Source organism: Canis aureus, chromosome 18 (genome assembly GCF_053574225.1).
Source record: "Canis aureus isolate CA01 chromosome 18, VMU_Caureus_v.1.0, whole genome shotgun sequence".
Taxonomy (NCBI): Eukaryota; Metazoa; Chordata; class Mammalia; order Carnivora; family Canidae; genus Canis; species Canis aureus.
Genome location: NC_135628.1, coordinates 57928348 through 57955243, shown reverse-complemented (window position 1 = coordinate 57955243; position 26896 = coordinate 57928348). Strand labels below are relative to the sequence as shown.

The 26896-nt window shown below is 40.0% G+C and overlaps 1 protein-coding gene and 1 long non-coding RNA gene across 6 annotated transcripts in view; one reads left to right on the top strand and one right to left on the bottom strand.

The window, feature by feature from the left end:
* SLC35B4 (solute carrier family 35 member B4) overlaps positions 1-17347 on the top strand; it is a 45788-nt gene extending 28441 nt beyond the window's left edge. For 3 of the 5 annotated variants that reach the window (XM_077857405.1, XM_077857406.1, XM_077857404.1), the window contains exon 10: positions 154-5613. In XM_077857405.1, coding sequence (XP_077713531.1) covers positions 154-397 — 244 coding nt within the window. In that variant the 3' untranslated portion in view covers positions 398-5613. Of the gene's footprint in view, positions 1-153; positions 5614-16273 lie in introns of those variants that run through there. The other 2 variants (XR_013357169.1, XM_077857407.1) reach the window with 2 other exon arrangements.
* LOC144289138 (uncharacterized) lies at positions 10208-25810 on the bottom strand. Its single transcript, XR_013357173.1, has 4 exons — positions 22136-25810; positions 21783-21929; positions 13970-14124; positions 10208-10373 (listed from the first exon to the last, which is right to left on the bottom strand). It is a non-coding gene; the product is annotated as an uncharacterized LOC144289138 (long non-coding RNA).
* Positions 25811-26896: the final 1086 nt, after the last annotated feature.

The window sequence follows — 26896 nt, the reverse complement described above, 5'->3', positions numbered from 1 at the left end:
CCTGCTGGATGTTCTGCTAAGGAAGAGCCTCAGAGTAGCCATAACGCACCCCCATGTTTTCTGGTTCTTATAATATGAACATTTAAACCAAGAGAGATGCCAGAATGTTCTCTCGATAGTCTACAGAAAACCACCTTAACCCCACTACCCCAGGTATGTGTGCATCCGGGGCGTCTTCATTCTCACCACAGAATGCGCCTCCCTTACCGTCACCCTTGTTGTGACTCTCCGCAAGTTTGTCAGCCTCATCTTTTCCATCTTGTACTTCCAGAACCCTTTCACTGTGTGGCACTGGCTGGGTACCTTGTTTGTCTTCATTGGGACCCTCATGTACACAGAAGTGTGGAACAACCTAGGGACCACCAAAAGCCAGCTGCAGAAGGACAAGAAAAACTGAGGTCTGCCTGGAGCAGAGAGACCAGTATGCTAATGTGCCAGGGCTGGTGAAGGTCTGGCCACCATTTCACTTTTGTTAATGCTGAAGTATTGAACCAGCCATGTTCCAGAGAATCCTCAGGAGGGACTTCTCAGATTTTTTTAAGGCTGCACAGGCCAACGTTTGCGGACTCCAAATGGAAACCCCTCAACTACGAAATAGACACAAGAATAGTTCTCTACTGTTGAACAGCCAGTCTGTTACTTGTTTTGTTTACCAAAATATTTAGTACCATTACTTGTTTATTGAATTCTCAGTCCCCATAGCTACTAGTTTTCTATCCGTGGTCTCAGACAGGTTTCTCTCTTGTTGACATTCTGACGATTCTCTGCCATACGGTCATTCTCATCCCGTGCCCACCACCCTTTTTCTTGTCACTCTTCCCCTCCCCCACCACCTCTGCAGCACTGGAGCCAGTCAGATGCTCCAGGCATCATCACCAGGAAGCAACTATGAGGGGCCCTGTGACATTGGGACTGGAAAGGAAGCGGCTGTCCCTGTGAGTTGAGCCCTGGTGACACTGGAGCAAGACTGGTGGTCGTCCTTTCCCACATCTTGCTTCCTCCCCCCCCCCCCCCAGCCCGCCATGTGCAAGTCTTTTTGCTTTCTGTGCTTAGACCATCAGCATATCTCTATGGCACAGAGTTAATAAGAAAGAAATGCTGAGTATGAATCAGGCAGGATGTTTTTCCCCTCAGTCTTCTACACAAAGCCCTTTAGCCCACAGTTGAAATGGTGATGCCAGGATGGCTGGGAGCAGCTGGCCCTCGTCGGCACCCAGGGCACCACAGCTCCCCTCTGGGCCCAGCCAGGCCCTCACGGGGCTGGTTCCAAGTGGGTGCATTCAGTGTTTGAAAGGCTTCTTAACCAGAGAGATTGAGCGCTGCCTGTCAGTGTGAGAGCTTCGTGGCCAGTCAGGCTAAGGAGTAGAGACTCTCATATATGGTGGATGTGGGTGTGGTGTATCAATCAGGTCCAGTCACAACTAAAATGAAAAGTTGTGTGTTTTTGTTTTTTTTTTTCCTATAAGGTATCTTCGTGTTCTTGATGGGTATTTACAGGTGGTTGGGAAGTCATTTGTTTTACTCTGTGAGGAAGCGTGATGCCCCTTTAGGCTGATCATTTCAGAGGTGTGGTTTTCTTCCTGGGATAATTTTGAGAAAGAGGAACAGTGTCAATATGGTGTGTGTAGGTACGTGTGTTTGTGTGTGTGCACGCACGTTTATGTGTTGGTGTAGTTTCTGCGATATTAGAGGAGAAAATAGCATGAGAGTCTATTCTTGTATTTCCTCATTCTTCACTCAGCCCCGAACCTTCATTAAACTTGCACAAGTCCATGCTCTTCTCTCTTTTGCACACGTGAAAAAAGCCTTCCTTTCCCCCACCCCTTTGGATATAGATTGTATTCTTAAATCGTGATGCGGCTCTCGAGATCACCTTGGCTCACTCTGTGGTATGGCCTGTTTCCTCTTCTGCCTGCAGCTGTTCCCTGATGGGGTCTGAGATAAGTGTCCAAGAACCATTGGGTCACTCAGGGAAAGGAACTTAAGCTGCCTCATTGTTTGTTCCATAAAATGTAGATACTGTTTCTCTATCTAAGTCACAGGGTTTTCAGACAGTGTTGTTCTGGACATGGACAAATTTCTAGTGCTGATAATTGGTCTGTCCTAAAAAATGCCAAATTTGGTATGAACCCATTCATGGAATCAAAAGGTATTTTCTTTGGAATATGTAGAGTTCCTCTGACTGATGGTGCTATAAAAAGCATGAATTAAATATCCTCTTAAAAACAAAATAAAACTACTTTGTAAAAATCACTTGATAGAAGAACCCGTCCCTAGGGGGGCTATATTAGATTTTTGTGTATCTGGAGTCTTCACAGGCTGGAGCCTTACATAACTTAGTGTCCTCCTTTTTATGTTGATGAACATTTTTAGTAACTGAGATGTGTTAATGTACACAGACAGCATTTAACTGGGTCTATTAGGTTTTAGATTCTGGATTTAGAAAGTACCTGTTCCTCTCAGGCTGAATACTGCTGCTGGTTTTATTAATAAGAGATTACATATGGACAGATTATGGCATTTACACTAAGAAATAGAAGAACAGAATGTCTGAAATACCTTGTGAGTTGATTTTCTCTCTAGTGGCCAGATGTAAGAAAATATGTCTAATGGACACTAATACTTTCATTAGCAACTTCTTTTTTTGACAGTTTGTTTCCATAGGATAACTGATTTTTCAATCAAGGTTGAGATTAATTTCAACTTGTATTAAAGAGGCAAATAAACCATTTTGAAGAGGACCAGACCCACACAGCTGGAGGAGAAATGTCTATTAAAATGCTTCTCCTCTTTCTTTGGTTCGACTATGTAATAACTTTGTACCCCAGAGATAGTTTGCAAAAGGGATTGATGTTTAAGACATCCAAAACTCTGCCCTTTGACTGAAGATCATAGCAGATGACACTAGCCAGAAACTGTCCTGTGTGTGTGTACATGTGTACACATATCTGTGCACCCACTTAACAGCTTGACCTGCACCATAAAGTAACAGGAGAAGATGGTGGATATTTGAATTATATTAATGTAATACCTAGTTAGCTTTTACCACAATTCTGCCCTCACATTATGTTCTCTTTTGTTTTTGTATTGCTTTATCTTTTATCCCTTTTATTTTCCTTTTCATCTAAACCAATCAGTAACGTACTTGGTAAGTGTAAGTGTCCGTCGAGCTTTAGACACAATCTAGTTTATCCCCCCTTCTTCCTTTCCAGTTACCCAAAATGAAATGCTACATGTAGTACCTTATTCTTCTGAGAAGATTACCTGACATTTTTAAAGGATTCTAATAATTTGGGGTCATTTCTCGAGCAGCTTTCCTCTTTCCTGCCCTATTTTGTTTTCCTCCTGAGCCCCACCTCCATTGTCCTCACTGCAGTCTCTGTTCATCTGTGCACTTCTCCACTGAAAACTTGCATAGTTCTCTGTGCCTGTCATCTTGCGTCTGTTTATGCCTCTATTCTCTGGGGCCTCTTGGCTGTTTTTGTGGATTTTTACAAGGTATTTTGTTAGACATTGTTACAGGCACTGATACTTGGAGTGCGAGAAGATGTGGCCCATATGTGAATATATGTATAGATAAGTATAAACATGAGGGTTAATGTAAAAATGTTTCTTTTGTTACCTGAAACTGGAACTGAGAATCTTAACCACCATGCCCTTCTATATTTGGAAAATAATGTTCTTGTTTGCTCTTTTCACCCCATGTTGAGCTCACTTCGTTCAACAGTGCCAAATGCCTATGCAGAAGGGAGGTGGAAAACCTCAGGAATTATTCAGAGCCAGTGAATTAGCTGTGGGCTGGGAGATGTGCTCATGGGTGGACCACTTGGCATGTTAGAGTGAAGGAGAGGAAGAAATTTTCCTCTGTTCAAGATTCTTCCAGTTGGACTACGAATTAAAATTTACATGAGACAGATTAACAGGAGAAAAAAAAAATCGAAGTTTGAGTTTGCGCACCCAAAACCTAAACAAAGGACTAGAGTGGGCATTTTTAAAATCTACATTTTAGACAATAAATCTGTTAGGAATTGACAGGATAAAGACGACGGATGTTTGGGAGTTTTAGTAAGGAATTCAGGCTGTAGTAGTAGATTAGTAAAAATATAGCCAGATTTGTTTCTGTAGCTTTCTTAGCTTTAAATAAAGACATCTTTTTAGTTCTTAGTGCAGGGGGAGCATACCTTTCAAATGGGAGTTTTGTTTTCTGTTCTTAGAAGGACAGAGGAGACTCTGAGTATCCTTGTATCTGCTGCTTCCCACATAGCTTCAATTCAAAATACCGAGTATGCCACTGTGGTACATTATGGGTAGTCTGCTCTTGGCTCCTGCAGTTCCCTCCTCTGCAACTTCCCTGGAAGTTTCATACCTTAAAAGTTGATAGATTGTTCCATTTCAGTGAACCTGCTGGGTTCTGACAATAGCTATGTCAGTTTCGTTAAACTCATAGGAGGTGGCTATGTGTTCTCAAAGTTAGTCCACTGATTCAAATCAGGTAATGAGTAAGAGAGAGGCGTTTCTGATGGTAGCCAGTGAAGTGGATTTCTGGATAGCAGGCAGTGGCAATCTGATGTATTTTCTTGGTTTGTAATTTTGAGTTTTTGTGGTGAACTTTTTGAGTAGCCCGTAGAGCAACAGGCATGGAGATTGTCTACATATGAGCTGTTCTGATTTCTCTGAAGTTGTTTATGTGTAGTTTGCAGGGCTTCAAGAAAAAGGACAGTTTTTTAAATCAAGTTATTCCAAGTAAAAAAAGATTGGGGGGAGGGGGTGTTCTTTGAGGAAGTTGTAGCCAGACACTGGAGAAAACAAGAAATCAAGATCTTGTCCAGTTCATAATGAAATGTATGAGAATATAGTATTCACAAAGATATGTTACTGAAACAGTTTTTCTCTTTATAATCACACTAACTTTTACCAAAGATAGCCCAATTAAGACTAATCGGTTTGCAAAATAAGTCTAGTGTTTAAAAATTTGACCTGATTATTTACACGAGTGCAGTAAGAATAGTAAGTGATCCTATAGGCCCTTTTTTAAGGACTTTCTAGCCTGAACTTTTAACAGCCTCCCAAGGTGAGAAGCCAAACAAAAAATACTTGCTCAGACTTCCCCTGTAACAGCTGTAGGTTTGGTTAATTCTTTCTCAAGGCCCCAAAAGTGTCCCGAAGTTCTTGGACCTGCCAGGAAATGACCCTCCCTCTTCACCTGGTAAATCTGCTGGGAACCCTGTAAGCAAGGTATCAGGCTGTTTTTCCAGGGGGCACAGGGGGCTTTATTGGCTCTGTATAGTCAACCTTATTTCCTTAAGCTGTGTGGTGGTGTCTGAGTTTGTGCAGGTCTCCCTCAAATATGACATTCTAGTCAAAGCCTTGGTAATATAATCAGTGTTTCCAGTTGTGTCCTATTACTCTTATTGAACTTATGCAAATGAGTATATTATGAAAATATAAGAATATTGAAGGGATTAGGTAGAGAAGATAAATGTTTTGTTCACAAAGATATGTTTTATCAAATTGCTGTAAGTTATAGTTATCTTAAGAAAAAAATTTCTTTAAAGCTGGAAAAAAATCAGTGTTTAACAAAAAGTCATAAAAATTACAATCATCCTCAATTCATTCAGTTCCATGTTATTCTTACTTTGCTGAAATCTAATTCTTTCATTAGTTCTGGAAATTCTTACTGAGTTCAGTTGCGTGATCTTAATTATTATCAGAGACACGTGTACTCAGATTTCTTTCCATGAATCTCAATGCAGACAAAACATTTGCAGGAGGGTTTGTAAAAGCATCGGAGTATAACTGTCTGGAAACAACAACAGACAAAAGTGGCCATGGTTAAAAATCTGATTAGAGTTCATGACCATGCACTTGACAAAGAAATTTGGTTATTTCTGTGACACACAGCACTTTAAGATAACATACTAGGACATACCTGATTTCTAAGAGTTTCATAGAGTTCTTAATACCACTTCTACATAAATATAATCTGAGAGGGTTTCAGTATCAGTTGACAGAGCTTCCCATGTAACTTAAGCCTAACTAGCGTAATCTTTTTATAAGGAGACCAAATATTTTGAAAATTTCTATTAGATTGTGATGAAAGGACTTTTTAGAATTTGATTTTGGAAAGTTTGTCAATAAATATCAAAAGGCTTGAACGTTTTATTAAATAGGATTCCTAATCATTATGAAATATTTAACCAAAGTGACAGTAAGATATTAAAGGCAAATACCAAAGGTTACATAATTGTGAGCAAAACTTGGCTCTTTTAATATTGAAGACTCAGTTTTCCTGAATGATCAAAGATCTGATGAAGACATAGAATCTTAGATTATTGGTTTGCTTTTCATAAATTATAAACAAAATTATGTAATATTAAAACTTAAATTCTGATCTTAGCCATTACTGACCATATATTAAATTTTTTTCTATAAACCTACAACTTTTTTACATTCATTCAGGTCTTGTTCTAAGTTTTCCCTCAAAATGTCTTTCTAATCTTCATACCTTTCTTTGATTGAAAATATTTTCTTATGTACAGAGTTGTTTCCTTTATTTGGGGGTAGCTTTAACCCATTTGATTTGAATTCTTAACACTTAAAAACTTCACTTACAGGATAGTTAAGTTTTAACTTTAGCATTGGTTTATCTTAACACTGGGTGGCTCAGTGGCTGAGTATCTGCCTTTGGCTCAGATCATTATCCCAGAGTCCTGGGTTCAAGTCCCACATCAGGCTCCTGCAAGGAGCCTGCTTCTCCCTCTGCCCATGTCTCTGCCTCTCTCTCTGTGGGTCTTTCATGAATGAATAAATAAAATCTTTTAAAAAAAAGCTTCACTTACTATATAGCTTTCACTAGAAATTGAAGTTTGTGAAGTAGAATCTTGATCTTACGTCTCTCTGGACACAGTGAATCTATAGCTATGTAGATATATATACTATATCTATAGTTCCTTCTTAAGAACTGAGGGCTGACTGGACAACTTCTGCACAACAGAGGATGGAGGTACCACGTACAGAATGGTGAGAGAGAGATGGTAACAATTGGGAACCCCGACACTATAAACTGCAATGGGGAGGGATAGAATTGGACTGTGAGCCGATTTATCTACCCTGGGATGCAGATATCTAGTTGCTGTTTTAAGCCATGGCTTTTTAAGGAACTAGCTCTCTACCAAGCGGTAGGGGTCCTGCTAGAACACTCTCTGGGGTCAGAGAGGCTGCAACATGCCACTGTTTACACTCTTTCTCCACCTTGATGGTAATGCAGATACAGATAGGATCCTGGCTGGCCTGCTGTATCACCAAGGTGACACAGGGGCAAAGCATCCTGGGATGCTCCAGATGACTTGCCTGGGCACCCCCCCTACACATACTGCTGTGGGACTTTCTGCACAGGCCTCCTGTGGCTTCAGCTGTCCTGCAAGAGTGCTTTCTGCAGGGCCCTGGGATTCCCAGTTTACCCACTGGCTACAGCTCCAATCAGCCCAAACAGCTAGGCACGCAGTCGATACCAGATATCCTTACACAAGACAATTTCTTCAAGTTTAGAAAGGAAGTTGCTGTCCCATCTACTTCATAGAAATAAACACAAACTAAATGAACATGCTCTAAACAAAAGCACAAAACTTCAGAAAAAGAACTAAATAAAATCTACCCAATAAAGAGTTCAAAGAAATTATTAGAAAAAAGCTTATTGGAATAGACACAAGAGTAGATGAACTCAGAACTTCAACCAAGAGAAAATACAAAAAAGCAGCCATCAGAGTGGAAGAATACAATAACGTGAAAAATACACTAGAATCAACAGCAAATTAGAGGTTGCAGAAGAGTGGATCAGTGATCTGAAAGACCAGCTAATGGAAAGCACCCAACGTGAAGAGGGAAAAAAAAAATTAATGAGGATAGCTTAAGGGATCTTTGGGACAACATCAGGCTTACTGACACTTACATTAGAGAATTCCCAGAAGGGGATGGGGGGCGCAGAAAACTTACCTAACCTGGGGAAGGAAACAAATATCCAAGTCCAGGAGGCCTAGAGAGCCACAAACAAGATGTACCAAAGGAGGTCCACAACAAGACACATAATTAAAATGTCAAAGATTAAATATAGAGAATCTTAAAAGGAACCAGTAGAAGCAACTAGTTGTGTATGAAGAAACTCCCATAAGGCTGTTTTTTCAGCAGAAATTGTGCAAGCCAGAAAGGAGAGACATGACACATTCGAAGTGCTCAAGAGAAAAAAGACCTATAACTAAGAGTACCCAGCAAGACTGTCATTCAGGATTGAAGGAGAGAGAAGGAATTTCCCAAACCAAAGGTAAAGGAGTTTATCACCACTACACTGGCCTTATAAGAAATGTTAAAGGGAATTCTTTACGTGGAAAAGAAAAGATCATAATTAGAAGAAAATTAAGAAAAAAAATTTCACAAGTAAAAGCAAATATACAGTAAAAATAGTGTATCAATCACAAAGCTGAGATGAAGATTAAAAGACAAAAGTAGTAAAAGCAGTTTTATCTGATAGTCACATTGTATTTAAGTAGGGACTCACTCACAAAATGAAAAGATACAAAATATATATACATAAAATATGGAGGGGGTGTAAAACTGAAGTTCTTTTAGAATGTGGACTTTTTTTTTAAGATTTCTATTTATTTATTCATGAGAGACACAGAGGGAGAAAGACAGACAGACAGACACAGGCAGAAGGAGAAGCAGGCTCCATGCAGGGAAGCCTGATGTGAGACTCGATCCCGGGTCTCCAGGATCACGCCCTGAGCCAAAGGAGGACACTCAACCGCTGAGCGACTTAAGCAACAATCAACAATACAGACTGTGTACTTAGGATGTTATATATGAGCCTCATAATAATCACAAACCAGAAATCTATAATAGATATGCAAAAAGATAAAAAAGGAAGCCAAGTATAACACTAAAGAAAGTCATCAATTATAAGAACTACAAAATGGCACTAAGTACATATTGTTAGCAATTACCTTAAACTCTCCAATCAAGACATATAGGATTCTCTCAAATAAATGAATAAAATCTTTTAAAAAATAAATAGATATTTTGCACAGCAAAGGATACAGTCAACAAAACTAAACGACAACCTGCAGAATGGGAGAAGATATTTGCAAATGACCTATCAGATAAAGGGCTAGTTTCCAAAATCTATGAAGAACTTATTAAACTCAACACCAAAGAAAGAAGCAATCCAATCATGAAATGGGCAAAAGACATGAAGAGAAATCTCACAGAGGAAGACATAGACATGACCAACACGCACATGAGAAAATGCTCTGCATCACTTGCCATCAGGGAAATACAAATCAAAACCACAATGAGATACCACCTCACACCAGTGAGAATGGGGAAAATTAACAAGGCAGGAAACCACAAATGTTGGAGAGGATGCGGAGAAAAGGGAACCCTCTTACACTGTTGGTGGGAATGTGAACTGGTGCAGCCACTCTGGAAAACTGTGTGGAGGTTCCTCAAAGAGTTAAAAATAGACCTGCCCTACGACCCAGCAATTGCACTGTTGGGGATTTACCCCAAAGATTCAGATGCAATGAAACGCCGGGACACTTGCACCCGATGTTTCTAGCAGCAATGTCCACAATAGCCAAACTGTGGAAGGAGCCTCGGTGTCCATGGAAAGATGAATGGATAAAGAAGATGTGGTCTATGTATACAATGGAATATTCCTCAGCCATTAGAAACGACAAATACCCACCATTTGCTTCAACGTAGATGGAACTGGAGGGTATTATGCTGAGTGAAGTAAGTCAATCGGAGAAGGACAAACAGTGTATGTTCTCATTCGTTTGGGGAATATAAATAATAGTGAAAGGGAATATAAGGGAAGGGAGAAGAAATGTGTGGGAAATATCAGAAAGGGAGACAGAACATAAAGACTCCTAACTCTGGGAAACGAACTAGGGGTGGTGGAAGGGGAGGAGGGTGAGGAGTGGGGGTGAATGGGTGACGGGCACTGAGGGGGACACTTGACGGGATGAGCACTGGGTGTTATTCTGTATGTTGGTAAATTGAACGCCAATAAAAAATTAATTTATTAAAAAAATAAATAGATAAAAAATAGATGATTGATGATAGATGATATAGATAGATAGATGATAGATAGATAGATAGATAGATAGATAGATAGATAGATAGATGATAGATAGATAAAAGGGGGTACCTGAATAGCTCAGTCTATTAAGCATCTGCCTTCAGTTCAGGTCATGGTCTTGGAGTCCTGGAATCAATCCTGCATCAGGCTCTGTGCTCAGCAGAGTCTGCTTGTCACTCTCCTTCCTCTCTGCTCCTCCCTCTACTTGTGTTCTCTCTCTCTCTCAAATGAATAAAATCTTAAAAAAAAAAAAAAAGACATAGGGTGACAGAATGAATAAAAGGGCCAGATCCATCTGTATGTTGCTTATAAGAGACATACTTCAGACTATTTACAGAGTAAAGTGAAGGGAGTAAATAGATCATCCAGACAGGAAATAAGGAAACCGTGGCCTTAAATGACCCACTAGACCAGATGGACTTTATACATACATACAGAACATTCCATCTAGAAACAACAGAATACACCTTCTTTTTAAGTACACGTAAAACATTCTCCAGAATGGATCACACGTTAGGCCACCAAACAAGTCTCAATAAATTTAAGGAGATTGAAATCCTATCAAGCATCTTTTCTGACCACAACAGTATGAAACTAGAAATTACAAAGATGGAAAAAAACAAGCACATGAAACCTAAACATGTTACTAACCAGTGGGTCAATGAATAAATAAAAAATGAAATGAAAAAATGGAGACAAATGAAAATGAAAACAGTCCAAAATCTTTGGGACACAATAAAACACTTCTAAGAGGGAAATGTATAGCATTAGAGGCCTACCTCAAGAAACAAAAATTTCAAATAATTTAACAACATATAAAGGAATTAGAAAAAGAATATTAACAAAGCCCAAAGTTAGTAGAATGAAGGAAATAATAAAAGAGTGGAAATAAGTGAAACAGTAAAAAAAAAAGATCAAGGAAACCAAGAGCTGGTTCTTTGAAAAGCTAAACATAATTGATAAGCAAAAGGACAAAAGAAGTAACAACTGACATCACAACACTACAAAGGATTATAAGAGCATACAAAAAATATATGCCAACAAATTGGGCAATCTGTATAAATTCCTAGATGTATACAATCTTCCAAAAAATGAATCAGGAAGAAATAAAAAATCTGAACGGGCCAGTTACTGGTAGTGAAACTGAATGAATAATCAAAAAAATCCTCAAAAGCCTGCTTCTCTCTCTGCCTCCCTCTGTGTCTCTCATGAATAAATAAATTAAATCTTTAAAAAAAAAAAGTCTAGGAACTGATGTCTTCACAGATGAATTCTGTCAAACATTTAAAGAAGAGTTAAGAGATCTGGGTGGCTCAGTCGTTTAAGCTCCAATTCTTGGTTTCCACTTAAGTCATGATCTTGGGGTCCTCGGGTCAAGCCCTGCATCAGGCTCTCTGCTCAGCAGGGAGTCTGCTTCTCTCCCTCTCACACTGCCTCACTGCCACTTGCATACTCTATAAAATAAACAAATCCTAAAAATAAGTAAATAGGGGTTAATCTTGTTTTGTCAAACTATTCTTAAAAATAGGAAGGAAATCTTACAAATTCATTTTAAAGGCCAGCATCACCTTCATAACAAAATCAAAGACGCTACAACTATAGGCGAATGTCTCTGATAAACACAGATTGAAAAATCCTTAACAAAATATTAAACTGAATCCAACAATACATTAAAAGAGTCATTCATTATCATATGGGATTTACTCTAGGGATGCAAGTATGGTTCAATATTTGCAAATCAATCAATGTGTTACATCACATCAACAAAATGAAGGATGGGGCACCTTGGTAGCTCAGTTGGTTAAGTGTCTGACTCTTAATTTTGGCTCACGTCATGATCTTGGGGTCCTGGAATTGAGCACTGTGTTGAGGGTTCCATGCTTAGTGGGGAATCTGTTGGGGATTCTCTGCCTTCCTCTGCCCATCCCATTGCTTGCATTCTCTCTAATCTTTTTTTTTTTTTAAGTGAAGGATAAAAATCATATAACCATCTCAAGAGATTCAGAAAAAGCATTTGACATTTAACAAAGTGGGTTTAGAGGAAATCTATCTCAGCATAACAAAGGCTATTATGACAAACATAACTGACATACCCAATGAGAAAAAGCTTTCAGCTAACAGGTTTTCCTCTAAAACCTGAGACAAGACAAGAATGTCAGTCTGCTCTAGCCACTTTTATTCAACATAATACTGGAAGTCCTAGCCACAGCAATCAGACAAGAAAAAGACATAAGCATCCAGATTGGTAAGGAAGAAGTAAAACTTTCAGTATTTGGAGAAGACCATATATAGAAACCCTAAAGATTCCACCAAAAAAACCATTAGAACTGATAAATGAATTCATTTATGTCTCAGGATATAAAACTAATATACAGGAATCTTTCATTTCTGTACACTAATAAATAGCAAAAAGAGAAAGAAAACAATCCTACCTATAATTGTACCAAAAGGAATAAAATACCTCGACTAGTACTCTAAAACTATAGAATATTGAAAAAAATGAAAGATGACACAGCAAATGGAAAGATATTCCATGCTCGTAAAATGGAAGAACTAATATTGTTAAAACGTCCATACTACCCAAAGCAGTATATAGATTTAATGCAATCCTCATCAAAATATCAATAACATTTTTCACAGAACTGGAACAAATAACAGTTAAATTTGTATGGAACCACACAAAACCCCAAATAACCACAGCAATCTTGAGAAAGAACAAACCTGGTGGTATCACAATCCCAAACTCAAGATACACTACAAAGATGGAGTAATCAAAACAATATGCTACTGACACAAAAGTAGACACAGATCATTGGAACAGAATAGAGAGCCCAGAAATAAACCCATGCATATATGGTCAATTAAAAGAGAGGAGGCAAGGATATACAATGGGGAAGTGACAGTCTCTTCAGTAAACGGTGTTGGGAAGACTGGACAGGTATATACAAAAGAATGAAACTGGACAAATCCTTACACCATACACAAAAATAAACTCAAAATGGTTTGGAGCCTTAATTATGAGACCCAAAGCAGTAAAACTCCTTAAAATATTAAGACAGTAATCTCTTAGATGTTGGCCTTAACAACATTTTTCTAGATCTGACTCCCCAGGCAAGGGAAACAAAAACAAAATTAAAATTAATTTTTATTTATCAAAATAAAAAGCTTCAAAAGCTTCTGTATAGTGAAGGAAACCATCAATAAAACAAAAAGTTCAACCTACTGAATAGGAGAAGATATTTGCAAATGATATACCTGATAAGGGATGAATATCGAAAATATATAAAGAGCTCATTATACAACTCTACGTACACACACACACACGTACACGCGCGCGTGCGCCAAAAAATCTAATGTAAAAATGGGCAGCGGACTTGAACGGTTTTTTCCAAAGAAGACATTCAGATGGCCAACAGATACGTGAAAAGATGCACAACCTCACTAATCATAAAGAAAATGCAAAACTGAAATATCACCTTAGACCTGCTAGAATGCTAAAATAAAAAAGACAAAAAGTGTTAGGATGTGGGGAAAAGGGAACTCTCATGCACTGTTGGTGGGAATGTAAATTGGTGCAGCCACAGCAGAAAACAGTATGGACCTTCCTCAAGGTTTGGTAATTCCTTTCTATGATGACACAAAAGATACAAAGGAAAAGAGTGACAATCTCTTGGAGGAAATAAATCCGTAAAACCAAGAGTAGCGAGCCCAAGGAACCAGTTCCACAATATTTTCTCCTAATCTAAATTTAGAGAAATTAAGGTTGTCACCACTCTCACTCCACTGGACTCTGTAGACAGAGATTCTGGGAGCTGGTGTGGTAAGAAATCTCACCTTCTACCAGCTATCTGTCCGATGTCCCAAGATCTCAAAGCTGCAGAACTTTCACGGCAAATATCCAGTGGAAGTGTAACCTGCCAACTAGGCCAATTGAAGATGAGGACGATATTTTTCTTCTTTCCAAGGTTCTTCTGGCTGGACTACAAAATCTATAGGAGAAAATTAACAGGAGAAACTAACATCTTATTTTGTGCACACAGACCCAATAATGAAACTGAGATGTGAATTAATGAGCAAGGTGGGGAGTTTTTGTGCATTTTAGACAGAGACAGTAAATCTGTGAGAAATTGACAGCATAAAGAAAATGGATATTTGGGAGTTTTATTAGGGAATTCTAAGTGGAATTTGGGCTGAGGTAGTAGATTAGTAAAGGAAAAGTAACAAAGTTTGTTTCCATAGCTTTCTTGGCTTCAAAATCCTTTTCTCTGGTAATGAGGATATCTTTTTAGCTCTTAATACAGAGAGAGTACCTTTCATATGGGAGATTTATTTTCTGCTTCAGGAGGACAGGAGAGGGTCTGAGTGTCCTTGGACCTATGGTTCCCCAAGTAGCTTCAATTCAAAATAATGACTATGCCATTGTGCTACGTTATGGGCGGCCTGCCCTTGGCCCCTGCAGAGGAACGTGGCAAAGACCTGGGCAAATGCACAGATACACATTGAAAAGATCTCTATCATATAGGTTAGAAATCAAGATCCTACATTATTGTAGTTTGTTTCTCTTCAGCCTGGAGTAAATAGAATCATGAGTAATTCTGCCCTTTGAGGAACAAAGCATTTTGGTCTCAATAGCTTTATTCTGAAAAGTAGATCTCACCGGTGTGTTCATTCTTAGGTTGAAACAACTGTCAGTGTAGATAAAATCCATTAATACCTTATTATTGATCGATGTTTCAACATGAGTATGAACAATATTTGTAAGTAAAAAGTGGTCATAAGTGTTGGAATATGTTCATTATGTACCAAGCTAGGGTGGAGACTGTATTGTGCTCTCTTTCCAGCAGCTTCCTGCCAATAGACACTGCAGAGAAAGGAGGCACCAGGGACCAGTCTTACTCGGTGCTGTAGTGCCAGCCCCAGCCCCAGCCCAGTGTCTGACTTGCATTAATGGAACAAGTGAACTTTTTCCCAGATTTCTTACTCCATCAAGTTTCTGAGAAACTTTTTATTGGTTCCTGATACCTGTCCCCGCTCTCCATTAGCTGTTTGGCAAGGAAACAATAAGAGGAAACATTTCTGAGACTCATTTACAAGACTTCTAACATTTCTGAGAAGGAATGGAGGACACACGCAAGAGATTGCTCTCTGATTGCCGGTGGTGTTGCGGGGGGAAGAGCATTCTGTATTTAGCACCTTGTGTCTTTTGATGCTTGGTGCAGGAAGATGCCTCTCAGGGTAGCATTAAAGACTCTCCAGTTTTTGAAGTAGGCTGCCCAGGGTGAAGCTTACATCTTCAGAGCTGGTATTGGCTGATGCCTGGAGTTCATTGTCTGTCTATTCTCAGTACCATTTTGAGACACCTCCTCTGAGATTTACCTAATTATATTGCTAGCCATTCTACCAAATAATCCTCAGTTTGAATCAAGGAAGGCAGGCTGCAAGTGTACCAGAGGTTGGCGGGGTTGGGGTGGGGGGAAGCTTGGTCTCCATTTAAAAGAAGACCCATACCTTTTAAGAAAAAAAATGTAATAATTTGTTGGCTTCTTGAATTATTTATATCTTTTGACATGTGAGAAGATGCCCGTGAACCAAGGGGAGAAGCAGTGGTGGTTCCTCAGCACAATGAAAACGTCTATGCATCACTTGCAAGCACAGATCATTTCTGTGCTAGTTGCTCTCATCTAGAGAATGGCCTCATCCTCCAATAAAAGGGATGATTTATAAAGTGGGACTTCTGAACGAATTCTGTGGAGGAGAGGTGGGAAGGGACAGGGGAGTCTGATTTTTCCAGCCTCTTTGCTCTTCCTTCAGTATCATACTTTAAGAACAAAGATTGGGGGAGGAGAAGGCTGCAGAGCAGTAGGGTGTGTAGTAGGCCAGCTAAAGACATGAGTTCATATTCAGATTTCAAGCTTATAAATACCAACACTGATTTCCAGCCTTCTGAGTTATCTGAGCAGAAATTTCAGGAGGAAAGGGAAATTTTGTAATAAACTGTTTTGCCAAACCGAATGGGTCTTTTTACCATGATTTCTCATGAAGAGTAATTTTCTACCTTCTGAAACAACTTATCAGACACCTGGTTTTTATCTTGAATCTGTACATTGTTTCTTAATAAAAGTGATAAATTTCTTGCAGGTGTTTCCCATCACCATTACCTTTCAAGTGCTCGTGTACTGTTTCAAAAGCTCTCCAATTTTCGCCTTGGATAGTGGCGGTAGTGCCTTTCACTACAAACATCATAAGCAACCTGTCTTCCTAATGCCTAGCAGCTGGATCAATCGTAACCCACTTCTCAGGCTACATACAAGTCTGTTTCTACCTTAGAAATTTAAGGAAGATCCGTCTACTTTTGGAGGTTTTAGAGGCTCAGGCAGTAAGTTGCTATAGCCAATCTCAAATCTTCTTTAATAAAAACATGTTGATTTTTTTGGTAATACTGCAATGGCCAGTTCTCTTTATCTCCAGTCTGTTGCTTTTACATAAATCTTAATATGAAAGCGTCTTTCCAAGCAGTTGGCTACACCTAATCTATGTTTAATGTTATCCAGTAGCCCGTAGATCCAGGACACCGAAAGAAAAAAACAAATGGGAGATTTTGTATTTAAATATAGGATAAGTAAAATTCATCTCTTTAAAAAGTCACAGCACAACTGTATTGGAAGGATGAGGCTTGATGTTCCCAACTGGCCCTGAGCCTATGCTGGACCGACCTTGGCTGCTTCTGAAGCCCCTTCACACTCAAGTCATACGGGAACGGAGGACGGGGAATTCTACAATGTGAACTGCAAGCCTCCAAAACGTAGAGAACCCTCCAGGAGACTACATCATGGTTTAGTTCAATGCCTTAGCAAATTTTCTATCTCCCCCGTGGAGCAGTCTTCTCCAGAGCAGCTTGTGACCCCAGCGTATGGAAGTGTAATTGCAGATAACACAGCAGTGTCTCAGCCTGAGATTTCTCTCATTAATAAGGGCTCGAGCATATAGGTGGAAGACAGAAAAGATCCAATTTCTTTGTCCCTGGCTTCTATTCGTCATTCAAGCAACCATCAAAGATAAGCACAGATCAATGAATTGAGTGTATATTAATGTCAAAACTTCTTCAAAGAAAAAGAAAGCACATCTGGCCATGCAAGTACTTGTTGAGAGTTTTTCAGTGATGTTCTTTATCTGCAAATTAACTTAATAAAATCATCCCATCATTAAAATTAAGTTATGTTCATGTCTGATTTTTTCTTAATCAGCATGTCAAAAATTTAGCATCTGGCTTCATTATTGCACGTGACTCTGGTACACAGATGCACTCTGAAGCTAAGGGAGCTTCTGGTGAAAATTATTAGAGTTTTATTATTTCCCATAATAGCTTCAAATGAAGTTTACTGCATGAACATATTCCTTTCATGAAGGCCAAGCATCAATTTCCTGGAGTCTTTAATGTGGTTACGAGAATGGATTTCATCCCAGCAATTAAATGAGGTGACATGGTACTAATAGTAAACCTATATTTACCATGTATGAGGCACTGTGCTCCACCTAATCCTCATGAAAAGTCATTGAAGTTAGAAAATTATCTTAGTTTCACAGGCCAGGAAACTGAGGCACAGAGGAACTAATGGCCCAGTTAATCATAAGCAGTGGAGCTGGTATTTGAACCCATGTAGACTGATTCCAGAATCTACAGTCTTAATCACAGTGTTGTGCCAGCACTAAAATCTCAGAGACCGTTTGGTGTAGATCTCTATATGCTAAAAGTCAGTGATTAGTCTTGAATTGTTTTTTTCGCCATGATGTTAACATGCGTCTTTGAATTCACAACTTATTTTCTACCTTTTCTCTGAGAACTTATGATCTGTTCTGTAATGCAAGCAAGAATATAAAACCCAGGAAGTTAATAGCAAAACAGCACCCTGAAACAGGGCTGGTTCTTAAATGTTCACACATCCAAATGTACCCAGTATTCCTGGTATCTGAATCCATGGCTTAACCCATGGCTTCTGGGTTAATCAAGAAGATCAAATACACAAGATGGAAACTTAGGTAATTAAATCACAAAGCCTTTATCAACAATTTGCTTAAGTAGCTGTAATTTACAGAATGTTTAATGTACGCATTAACCATTCTTCTAGTTTCTCCAAGGCCCATCTCAGAAAGCATTTAAATTATGTTATCTCATCTACCTGGATACATGCCATCCCTGAATTATACTTTGATCATAAACCTTCAACCATTTTACAAGGATCATTACAAGAGTTTTCATTTTCAATAATTCACTATCTGGCACAAATGGAGTTTAATGCACCATCCATTATCCACTGGATTGTCCAATATCCCTCTTTCACACAAGAATCAATGTTACAGTATTGCTCAAATTTTGATTCTAGAAAATATTGGTCTCTGTAAATATGTTTGCATATGTAATTGTATCAGAAAATGAAAACCTGTCATCCCTTTTATACAAGTGTTATCAGGATTAGGCTTAACTGTGTGTAATGGAGACCCAGACCACTGTAACCTAATCTAATGGCTTATTTTTCACAGGAGGTAGGCCACTAGTGGGACTAGTTCAGCCACTCGAGGAAGTCCTCAAGGAAAGCATCTAGAAGCCATTATACAATGACACATCTGCAAAAGCCCTCTTGTCTGCCCGCTGTTGCCAGAGGATCAATTATATGCCTCTCATTTCTGCCTCCCATGTCACACCAAGTACATGTTGTTTGAGGAAACTGTCCCCCATTACTGCTGGTGAATATTCTGGGGAATGTACATTGCAAGACTCCCAAACCCTCTGCCACGGGGGAGAGATTAGAATTACAGGGGCAGGCCAGCATAGTCGGGCCCGAGGCTGGACTATTAAATAATATCTAACGTCCAAACAGTGGAGTGAAGCAGCATGCTTCTGCCTAATGTGATAGGTCACCTCATCCAAACACGCCACCCTTTTCAGTCACAATTCCCTTTGCTATCCTGTAACCTGAAACCAAAAATTAAGCCAACTGTCATATGTCTTACGGAAAATGCAAAGGGGTAGGGATCTGTCACTGCTAATAAAATTAATTTGCTAATGTCAATGCACTAATCCATTCATAACAATGCATTGTAGCAGTTGTCTGTGAGGCCATAGTTGGTGTTAACAACTTTCTTAGTTGGCCTTGCATGCCGTGTTCCCTCTGCCCTCTGTCTGCCCCTCAGCTCCTCAAGGGGCTTTGCCTCGTGGAATGACCCCAACCTTCGATCCTCAAGTGCCTGGCACCTCTCCTACCTGTACCGGTGGTGCCGCCTTCCATGAACTTGAGCCTCTGGACATGTAAGGACCAGGACGAGTTCCAAATTCCCCCTCATAGTGACCACGATCCTCTCCTTTGCCTGTGGCCCCAGGGATGGAAGGAGCCAACAAGGACCAGGCGGCGGTCTCACCTTCTTCCTCCCCCAAAAACATTTGACACATCCCTTGGTAAAAGCATTCCTTCCTTGGGATCTCAGGCTCCTAGGCCAGCAGCCCATGCAGGGAACAAGAAACATTTTGCAGGTGGGTTTGGTGAAGGGTGAGGGTATGAATCCACTTCCCTGTCTATCCCAGTTCTTGGCCCTGTGTTTTCTCTCTGGGGGCGGAAAGGGACCAGGTACATGTATCTGGTTCAAGCAGATAGGGCATCTTGCAGGACAGCAGGATTTCATTGCTCAAGCACTCCAACATCTCGAGACCAAACCAGGCAAACGCTGGTGTGTCGATTTACCTAGAACCTTCTCTTCTGGCTACCACATGGGTGGCCCGTCTCAGGTGTTGGTTACCGGTCTAGGCCAACTTGAGTGACACAGAGTTGGCCTGGCTTCATCCGTCTCTGGCATCTTCCTCCAACACTGCTTAAACACATGCAAATGAACACACACATTTGCAGCGTTTCTGGTGTGAATCCTGAAAGCAACATTTTCTCTCTCTTTCTCCTGAAGGCTCCCTGGCCCCCGGCCCCCACCCACTTTCTTTGGCGGGCGCATCTTAAATGTGTTAAATCTAGGAAAAGATGTCATCAAAGGGAGAGAAACAGGTGGGGAAGAAAGAGATGAAAACACTCTTTGACAGTTCACTTCTGTTTTGCAGCTGTGAGGAGAGCCGCAGATTTGAATCGCGTTACCTCCCTCACCAAGCTAATTAATTCTCCTTTTAAAACAAAACAAAGCAACGTCTCCTTCCTTCAATCAGTGTCAACAGCCAATTACAATCTTTCATCACCCAGTGTAATAACACAAATGTTATCAAGGAAGAAAACAGTTGGACTGACAAGATTAGCAATTCACTCCTTCTTTCTTAATCTTGTAATCACCCGGGATGCAGCAGTTTACAATAATATACACCCAAGTTTGCCAGTAAATTACCCCATAAAGGCCATGTGTAAATTCCCCATCATGTCATGTCTACTTTTGGCACAGAAGCACGTGTCTTCCTGTAGGAGACAGGGGATAAATTAAGATCAACCCCTTAGAGAGCTTTTCCCTCATCCATTAACCACTGCAGAAGGCTGTTAATTATGTAAAGAGGGGCATGGTGGGTAGAATACATAACCATGGATGGCATTTGGGGGCGACAGAAAACGCTGGCAGCTGACAGTGACAGAAGGTATTTTGCCAGTGAGACGATCAGCACTTTGCTGTCACGTGCTAGAAGACAAAAGGCTTCTTGCCTTGTTGGGATCAAATGTTGGTTGATAGGACTTGGGTTTCTTCCCTGACATCTTTTTTGGGAAGCCTGACTTGGTTATCAGGGCCTGAAAACCACACTCCTTGCAACTCTAGCAGTGAGTGTAATGGTGTGAATGCTAAACTGCAACGGGATTGTGAAAGCACGGTCACATAGAACTGCTAGCAAGAAAACGGTCGCAAAGAACCGATCCCCAGCCCCCATCTGATCGGGCTGGCGGGGGTCTCATTCTCCACTGGGGTGCTGGCTCCCACATCTCCCTGGGGTAGAACAAAGACCCCGGGAGCTTCTATGATATCTAGAAAGAGGATGAGGGGTTCTGATATCTGTTTGCCCTTGGGTGTTGGGGTTTCCAAAGCCTGGTGACCCTGCAGCTCTAATCCTGCTCTGGAAATACTGTCTTGGTTTCCCCTTGGCTATGTTGCTCTCAGTGTTTCCGTGGCCCAAATGCCCAGCTTCCCTCAGGTGGGGGGTGCAGGGCCTGGACAGGCAACTAGAACCACATAAAAGTCTTCAAGGAAGGAGAATAATGGGAAGGCAGAGGCAAGTGTAGAGCTTGCTTCACCTACCTTGGGTGGAGAAGGGATGGGGGCTTGGTGAGAGGCTTCTGTGTGCCTGTACTATCATAGCTTCCTAGAGGACTCACACCTACCACCACTTGGGTCAGAACAGGGTATAGCTGGTGCCCATGCTGGGCTGGAGGCCCCTCGGCTTCGGCTGCTGCACCTATACTTGACTCTGGCCCCTGAAGGAGGATTTCTCCTTCCTGCATAGCTATGGGCACTTTAGATCTTTTCTGAGATCTATCCCACTTCTTTTGGAGCACCTCTCCCCGCCCCCCATTGAGGACACTTCCTACTTTCCCGAAGTCCTCCTCATTGGTGCCAGGAGGACCTGTGATCTAGAACTGAAAAGCCCAGGAAGGCACTTGAGGAAGCAGACCCCACAACTAACCAGCACTGAGAGTCTCACACTTTCCACACAGGATCAGATCTTAGCGACGTGAAAGAAAATATCAACACAGAGTCGGTGCTGCTGAGAGACTGATTCCAAATGGAGTCAGGAGGCCATCGAGGAAGCAGAGCTGATGTACATCCCCACCTGAAAGAAAAGATAAACTTGAAAATATAGGTCGTTGCCAAGCATCTTGGAGCACCAGTGGCAATGCTGCCGTGTCAAGAAATGAACTTCTTTCTTCTTAGAACACAGACTTTTTGCTTAGTGATAGCCCTTAGCAACCAACCACGTGCAGGTGAGAATAGCTTCAGCTTGTCAACACCAATCACAATTCTTGACAAACAACTTACGTGGCTTTACAGGGAGCCTCCTCTTTGCCTTTGTAAGCCCGCCTCTTTTCTCCTTGCTTTGGAACAGATTTTTCATTCCTGCTCCTCAGTCTCTCCCAAACTGCAGTTCTCAGGCTCCAAACAAAAGCCTTTCTTTGGTTTGCCTTCCAGTCTTGCTGCATTTCTTGTTCAACAGCAATCAACTGGGTAATGTGATGAGATCAGAATATTTCTTAATGACAACATACAGCCCAAAACTCCAAATCATCCTTAAGTAGCCAAAATGCAATCACCATAGATAATTTATGGAAGCCATGGCAGGCTCAGCACGCTTAGTGCCTCGTGTTTGATGACCTCCCACCAGAAGTGAATGGAAATACCTGTATTTCAAATCAAAGATGCACACACTCTGCATGCAGAGTTCCTTTCACACAACTAAGTCATAAATTCTGCAAAAACACTTTGTCGTCGCAGCCTGCAGGCATTCGAGGGCTGGTGCCTCTGAGCCTCTGCCATTTCCAGGCCCCAGAATGCCTGTGGTGGATGCGGCTGGCATGGCCCGCCAACCACCTGTCTGCAAACAGAAATATATGATAAAAGAAATTTTAGAATACATGACCAATGACAAGTTATTGATAATGGGCTATAAAGGATTAAGTATTTATACTGTTTTTAAGGGCATTTTCTAATGAATTGTTGAGTACCACAAGTCCCAAGTGCAGTGCTAAACTATAGCAATACCAAGCTAAAATACTTGGTACTAATTTTAAGGTGTTTGCAGTCTAATGCAGTAGCCATACATATGGGTGATTCCCACCCCTCAAAGACAGCTACTGAAAACTACTGGTCTATTTCTTTCCGGTTTTCTCTATGCCTGCATATCATATACCAAAATTAGGATCATGTTGAATAATTCGGTTCCGGGTTCTGTGTTATTTACTTAACACTGTTTTGTATGTGTTTTTTATGTGCTTTGAAAATGTGATTTTTAACGACATCATGACATTATTATTTGTATGTCCCATAACTATTTGAACAAATTCATTATTGTTGAATATTTCATGTTTATGCTTCCAAAGTTATTTATCAGTAGTGACTGCATAAACATCCTTGTATATAAATCTGCCTGCATTGATCAGAGCTCTTTCTTAGAATGCATGCCTCAAAACAGATTTATTGGTCCACAGCCTCTGAACAGTTTTAGATTCTTAAAGATATATGGCCAAATTTTTGTGGGTCTATACATCATATAATTCATTAAGCAAGTATTTTATTTTAAGCAAGTATTTTCTAAAGAAGCTACTATGTGCCAGGTATGGTGCTCCAGCACAAGGAATACATTGGGAAGCAAAATCAACAGAGTCTCTCTCCTTAGAGAATTTATAAACCACTGAAATAGAGTTTCGATATAACCTGAGAACTGAAAGCAAGAATATTTGTAGACTTAATGTTGTATTTCATGCAGAATTAAGAGCTTTGGAGAAGGAAAAACAGAACAAAATGAAAATTTTGACTCTCAGAATACCATTTAGGCAAATAATTCTAATGTTATTAAAATTCGCTAAGCATTATAGCAGCTGTCAAGTTGCACATAAATTATGCAATTACCCATAAATTATGTGTTCAGTCAGCTAAGGTTATAGAGGAATATTAGAAATTGGTTTAATTCCAAATGGTACTCAGTGGGAAAAATAAAAAAATAATTACTGTATGTTCACAATTTGAAAGTGAAAATAACTCATATGTCAAGTGAGTTGTCTATTTTTCCAAAAAGTTCGCTAGGAAAGACTGCTGAAGCAGCTAGGAATGGGAAAATTTAAGAGGAAGAGTCTACTGGGAATCTCTATACAATGTGATGGGCTGAACTGACATGGATAGATCCCCCTCTTATTCCAAACCCACAGATATTTTGGGGGAAAGTAACAAGGAAGGGAGGAAGAAAAAGTAGGGTACAAACAAGGAGAACATATTTGTAACATATATAGCTGATAATTGATTAATATCAGCATTTATAAAGAAAACTTTTTTTAAAGATTTATTTATTTATTTATGATAGACATAGAGTGAGAGAGAGAGAGAGGCAGAGTGTGTCACAGGCAGAGAGAGAAGCAGGCTCCATGCCGGGAGCCTGACGTGGGACTCGATCCCGGGACTCCAGAATTGCGCCCTGGGCCAAAGGCAGGTGCTAAACCGCTGAGCCACCCAGGGATCCCCAAAGAAAACTCTTAAAATCAGTAAGGAAAAGACAACTGTAAAGAACAGATGACATGAGCAGTAATTCATGAATAAAAAAACACCCAATGGCCCCTATATATGAAAGGATGCTCAATCTCACCCCTAATTAGGGTAATGCATCCTAAAAGCAGAGTGATAGATCATATTACATTCATCAGACTGACACTGAAAAGTCAGAAAATAGCAAGTGTGGACAAGGAGTATATCAACAGAAACTACAAATTGGTACAGCTGACTTGGAAGATAATTTGGCATGATCTTTTAAAGCTGAAAATGTGTCTATATTGGGACCAGAAATCACTCCTGGGTCTACCTATAGAGATACAGAATGCCTTTCCTTGGCTTTACTATTCCTTTTGTTTCTTTTATTTGGCTTTCTGAATCATATATTGATTGAGTTTTTAAGAACTTACCCCAATTAGAAGCACATGGAGTTTAGGTAAAATTATTGGCCCAAGCAAAATCTTTATTTAGCAGAACTCATGGTTAGATCAAGAATTTTGCCACAACTTATAAGTACTGCAATTTCAGGAAATATTAGAGATTTTATATATTTATTTATTTGAGAGAGAGCGAGAGAAGGGAGAGAGCAAAGGGAGAGGGACAAGCAGACTCCATGCTGAGGCTGGGGCCCAATGTGGGGATTGATCCCATGACCCAGAACCAAGAGTTGGGACACTCAACTGACTGAGCCACCCAGGTACCCCTCAGGAAATATGAGATTGGATCTCTACACCTAATCTCAAAAATACAGTAAATATAAAACTTAAATATTCCACAATGGCAATTGAAGATATTTTTGACTTTGCATTTGGTAGGAATTACTATGTCTTATAGGAGGTAGGGAATTAGAGGTGTGCATTAGGATAATAGAATTTTCAAGAGAACCTTATAAACTAGGGTGAAAATTAGATTTGGGGCTTTAGTGTCTAGGATTCTAATTTAACATGATGTGGAATTCATCTCATCAAATTGCTAAACTAAATCTCTCATGCGAACAACTGCTTGGGTTAATTAAAAAAATCGGGAGCTTTTCACATGTTAATAAATAAGAAAAGATGTAGAACTGCAGACCTTTCTCCTCCTTAAATGCAAGCAAGTGGTACCTGACCTTAGCTGAGCCATTGTGATTTGATGGAGGCATTCTAATTAGTGGATCAAATTGCTCTCATTTTTCATAGTCCTTGTTCAACAAAACTTGCTGCATATGCTTTTTGAAAATGCAGTGATACCATAGACTCTGTCTGGTGCTGGGCTGATTGTTATACTGCAGAGGTGTTCTTTATATGTCAACTTCATCATCTTTGCAAACAACTTCATTACCAACGTAATTTGGGATTGGCGTGCTTTCATTAATCTGCAACTTTAGGTTTTGATGCATGACCACTTTTCAGAAAAGTCTGAAAACAAAACCATAGAATACCTATGCATTTGGAGACCAAAGCAGCGTATATCATATATTCAACTATGCAGTGTCTTACCAACGCTGTTATAAGAAATTGCTAAGGTGTAATGGGGTATGGGAGAAGAGGATGTAGACTCTTTGATTCATATCATCCAGAGAATTTTATCCTGCTGACTATGCCAACTGTCGAGGAGGAATAATTTCCTCTTCCCTTCAAGGTCCTTCTAGCTGGACTAAGAATCCGATTGACATGAGATAGATTAAGAGGAGACAAATAAGATTTAATTTCTTAAATCCAGGGAATCCACACAGACATGAGATTCCAGAGGCTGTCAGGCTGAATGAGGCGTATAGGTCATCCTGAACTAAGGAGAAGGGGCAGGGATCTGGGACTTTAAAGGCAGGGAATGCAATCCATACACAGGAAGATGAAAAAGAATAAATGTTCGGTAAACACACATTTGCTGGGCCGCTCAGGGACAATGGGACACAGAGGACTTTGACTACAGAGGCCCTGTCTGCCACACCTAGTTCATATCATAATGTACTTATCTATAGTGATAGCTCTCTTCCTGGAGCAGATCCTTTATCTAAATTATTTTTAGGCAGTTGAGGGAGAGGCAAGGAGCTTCTCCTGAATCTGCTGGGCTTTAATTGCTTTTAACTCAAAAATAATCTTCGTGCCAAAGTGGCCCATCTCGGGTTGGCCTTCCCTTGGCCCCTACAGGATCCAGGTTATTCTCTGGGTGACCTCACACTACTTCTCCCCCAACCAAGGATTCTGCTTGGCCCCTGCACTGTGAGAAGGTGCCGTGACCATAGAATTGTTGTGATTCACTGGCTTCCCGTCATGCCCTGGCTTTCATTTTTTTCCCATTCTCTTTTAGTTTTTGGTTTGTTTTACTAAGAAGATAAATATGATGTATATATAAATATATTATAAGTATACATAGATATGTATATTATATACAGTGATATATACTGATTGAATGGGTTTTTCTGGATCTATTTTTTTGCCTCATTTTCTACTTATATTCTTACCCTGTTTTACAACTTATTTAATCTTTGGATACTTTGTCTTTTAAGATTTATCATTACATGTCTTAATGTAGCACTTTAAAAGCATTCATTTTGACATTTTA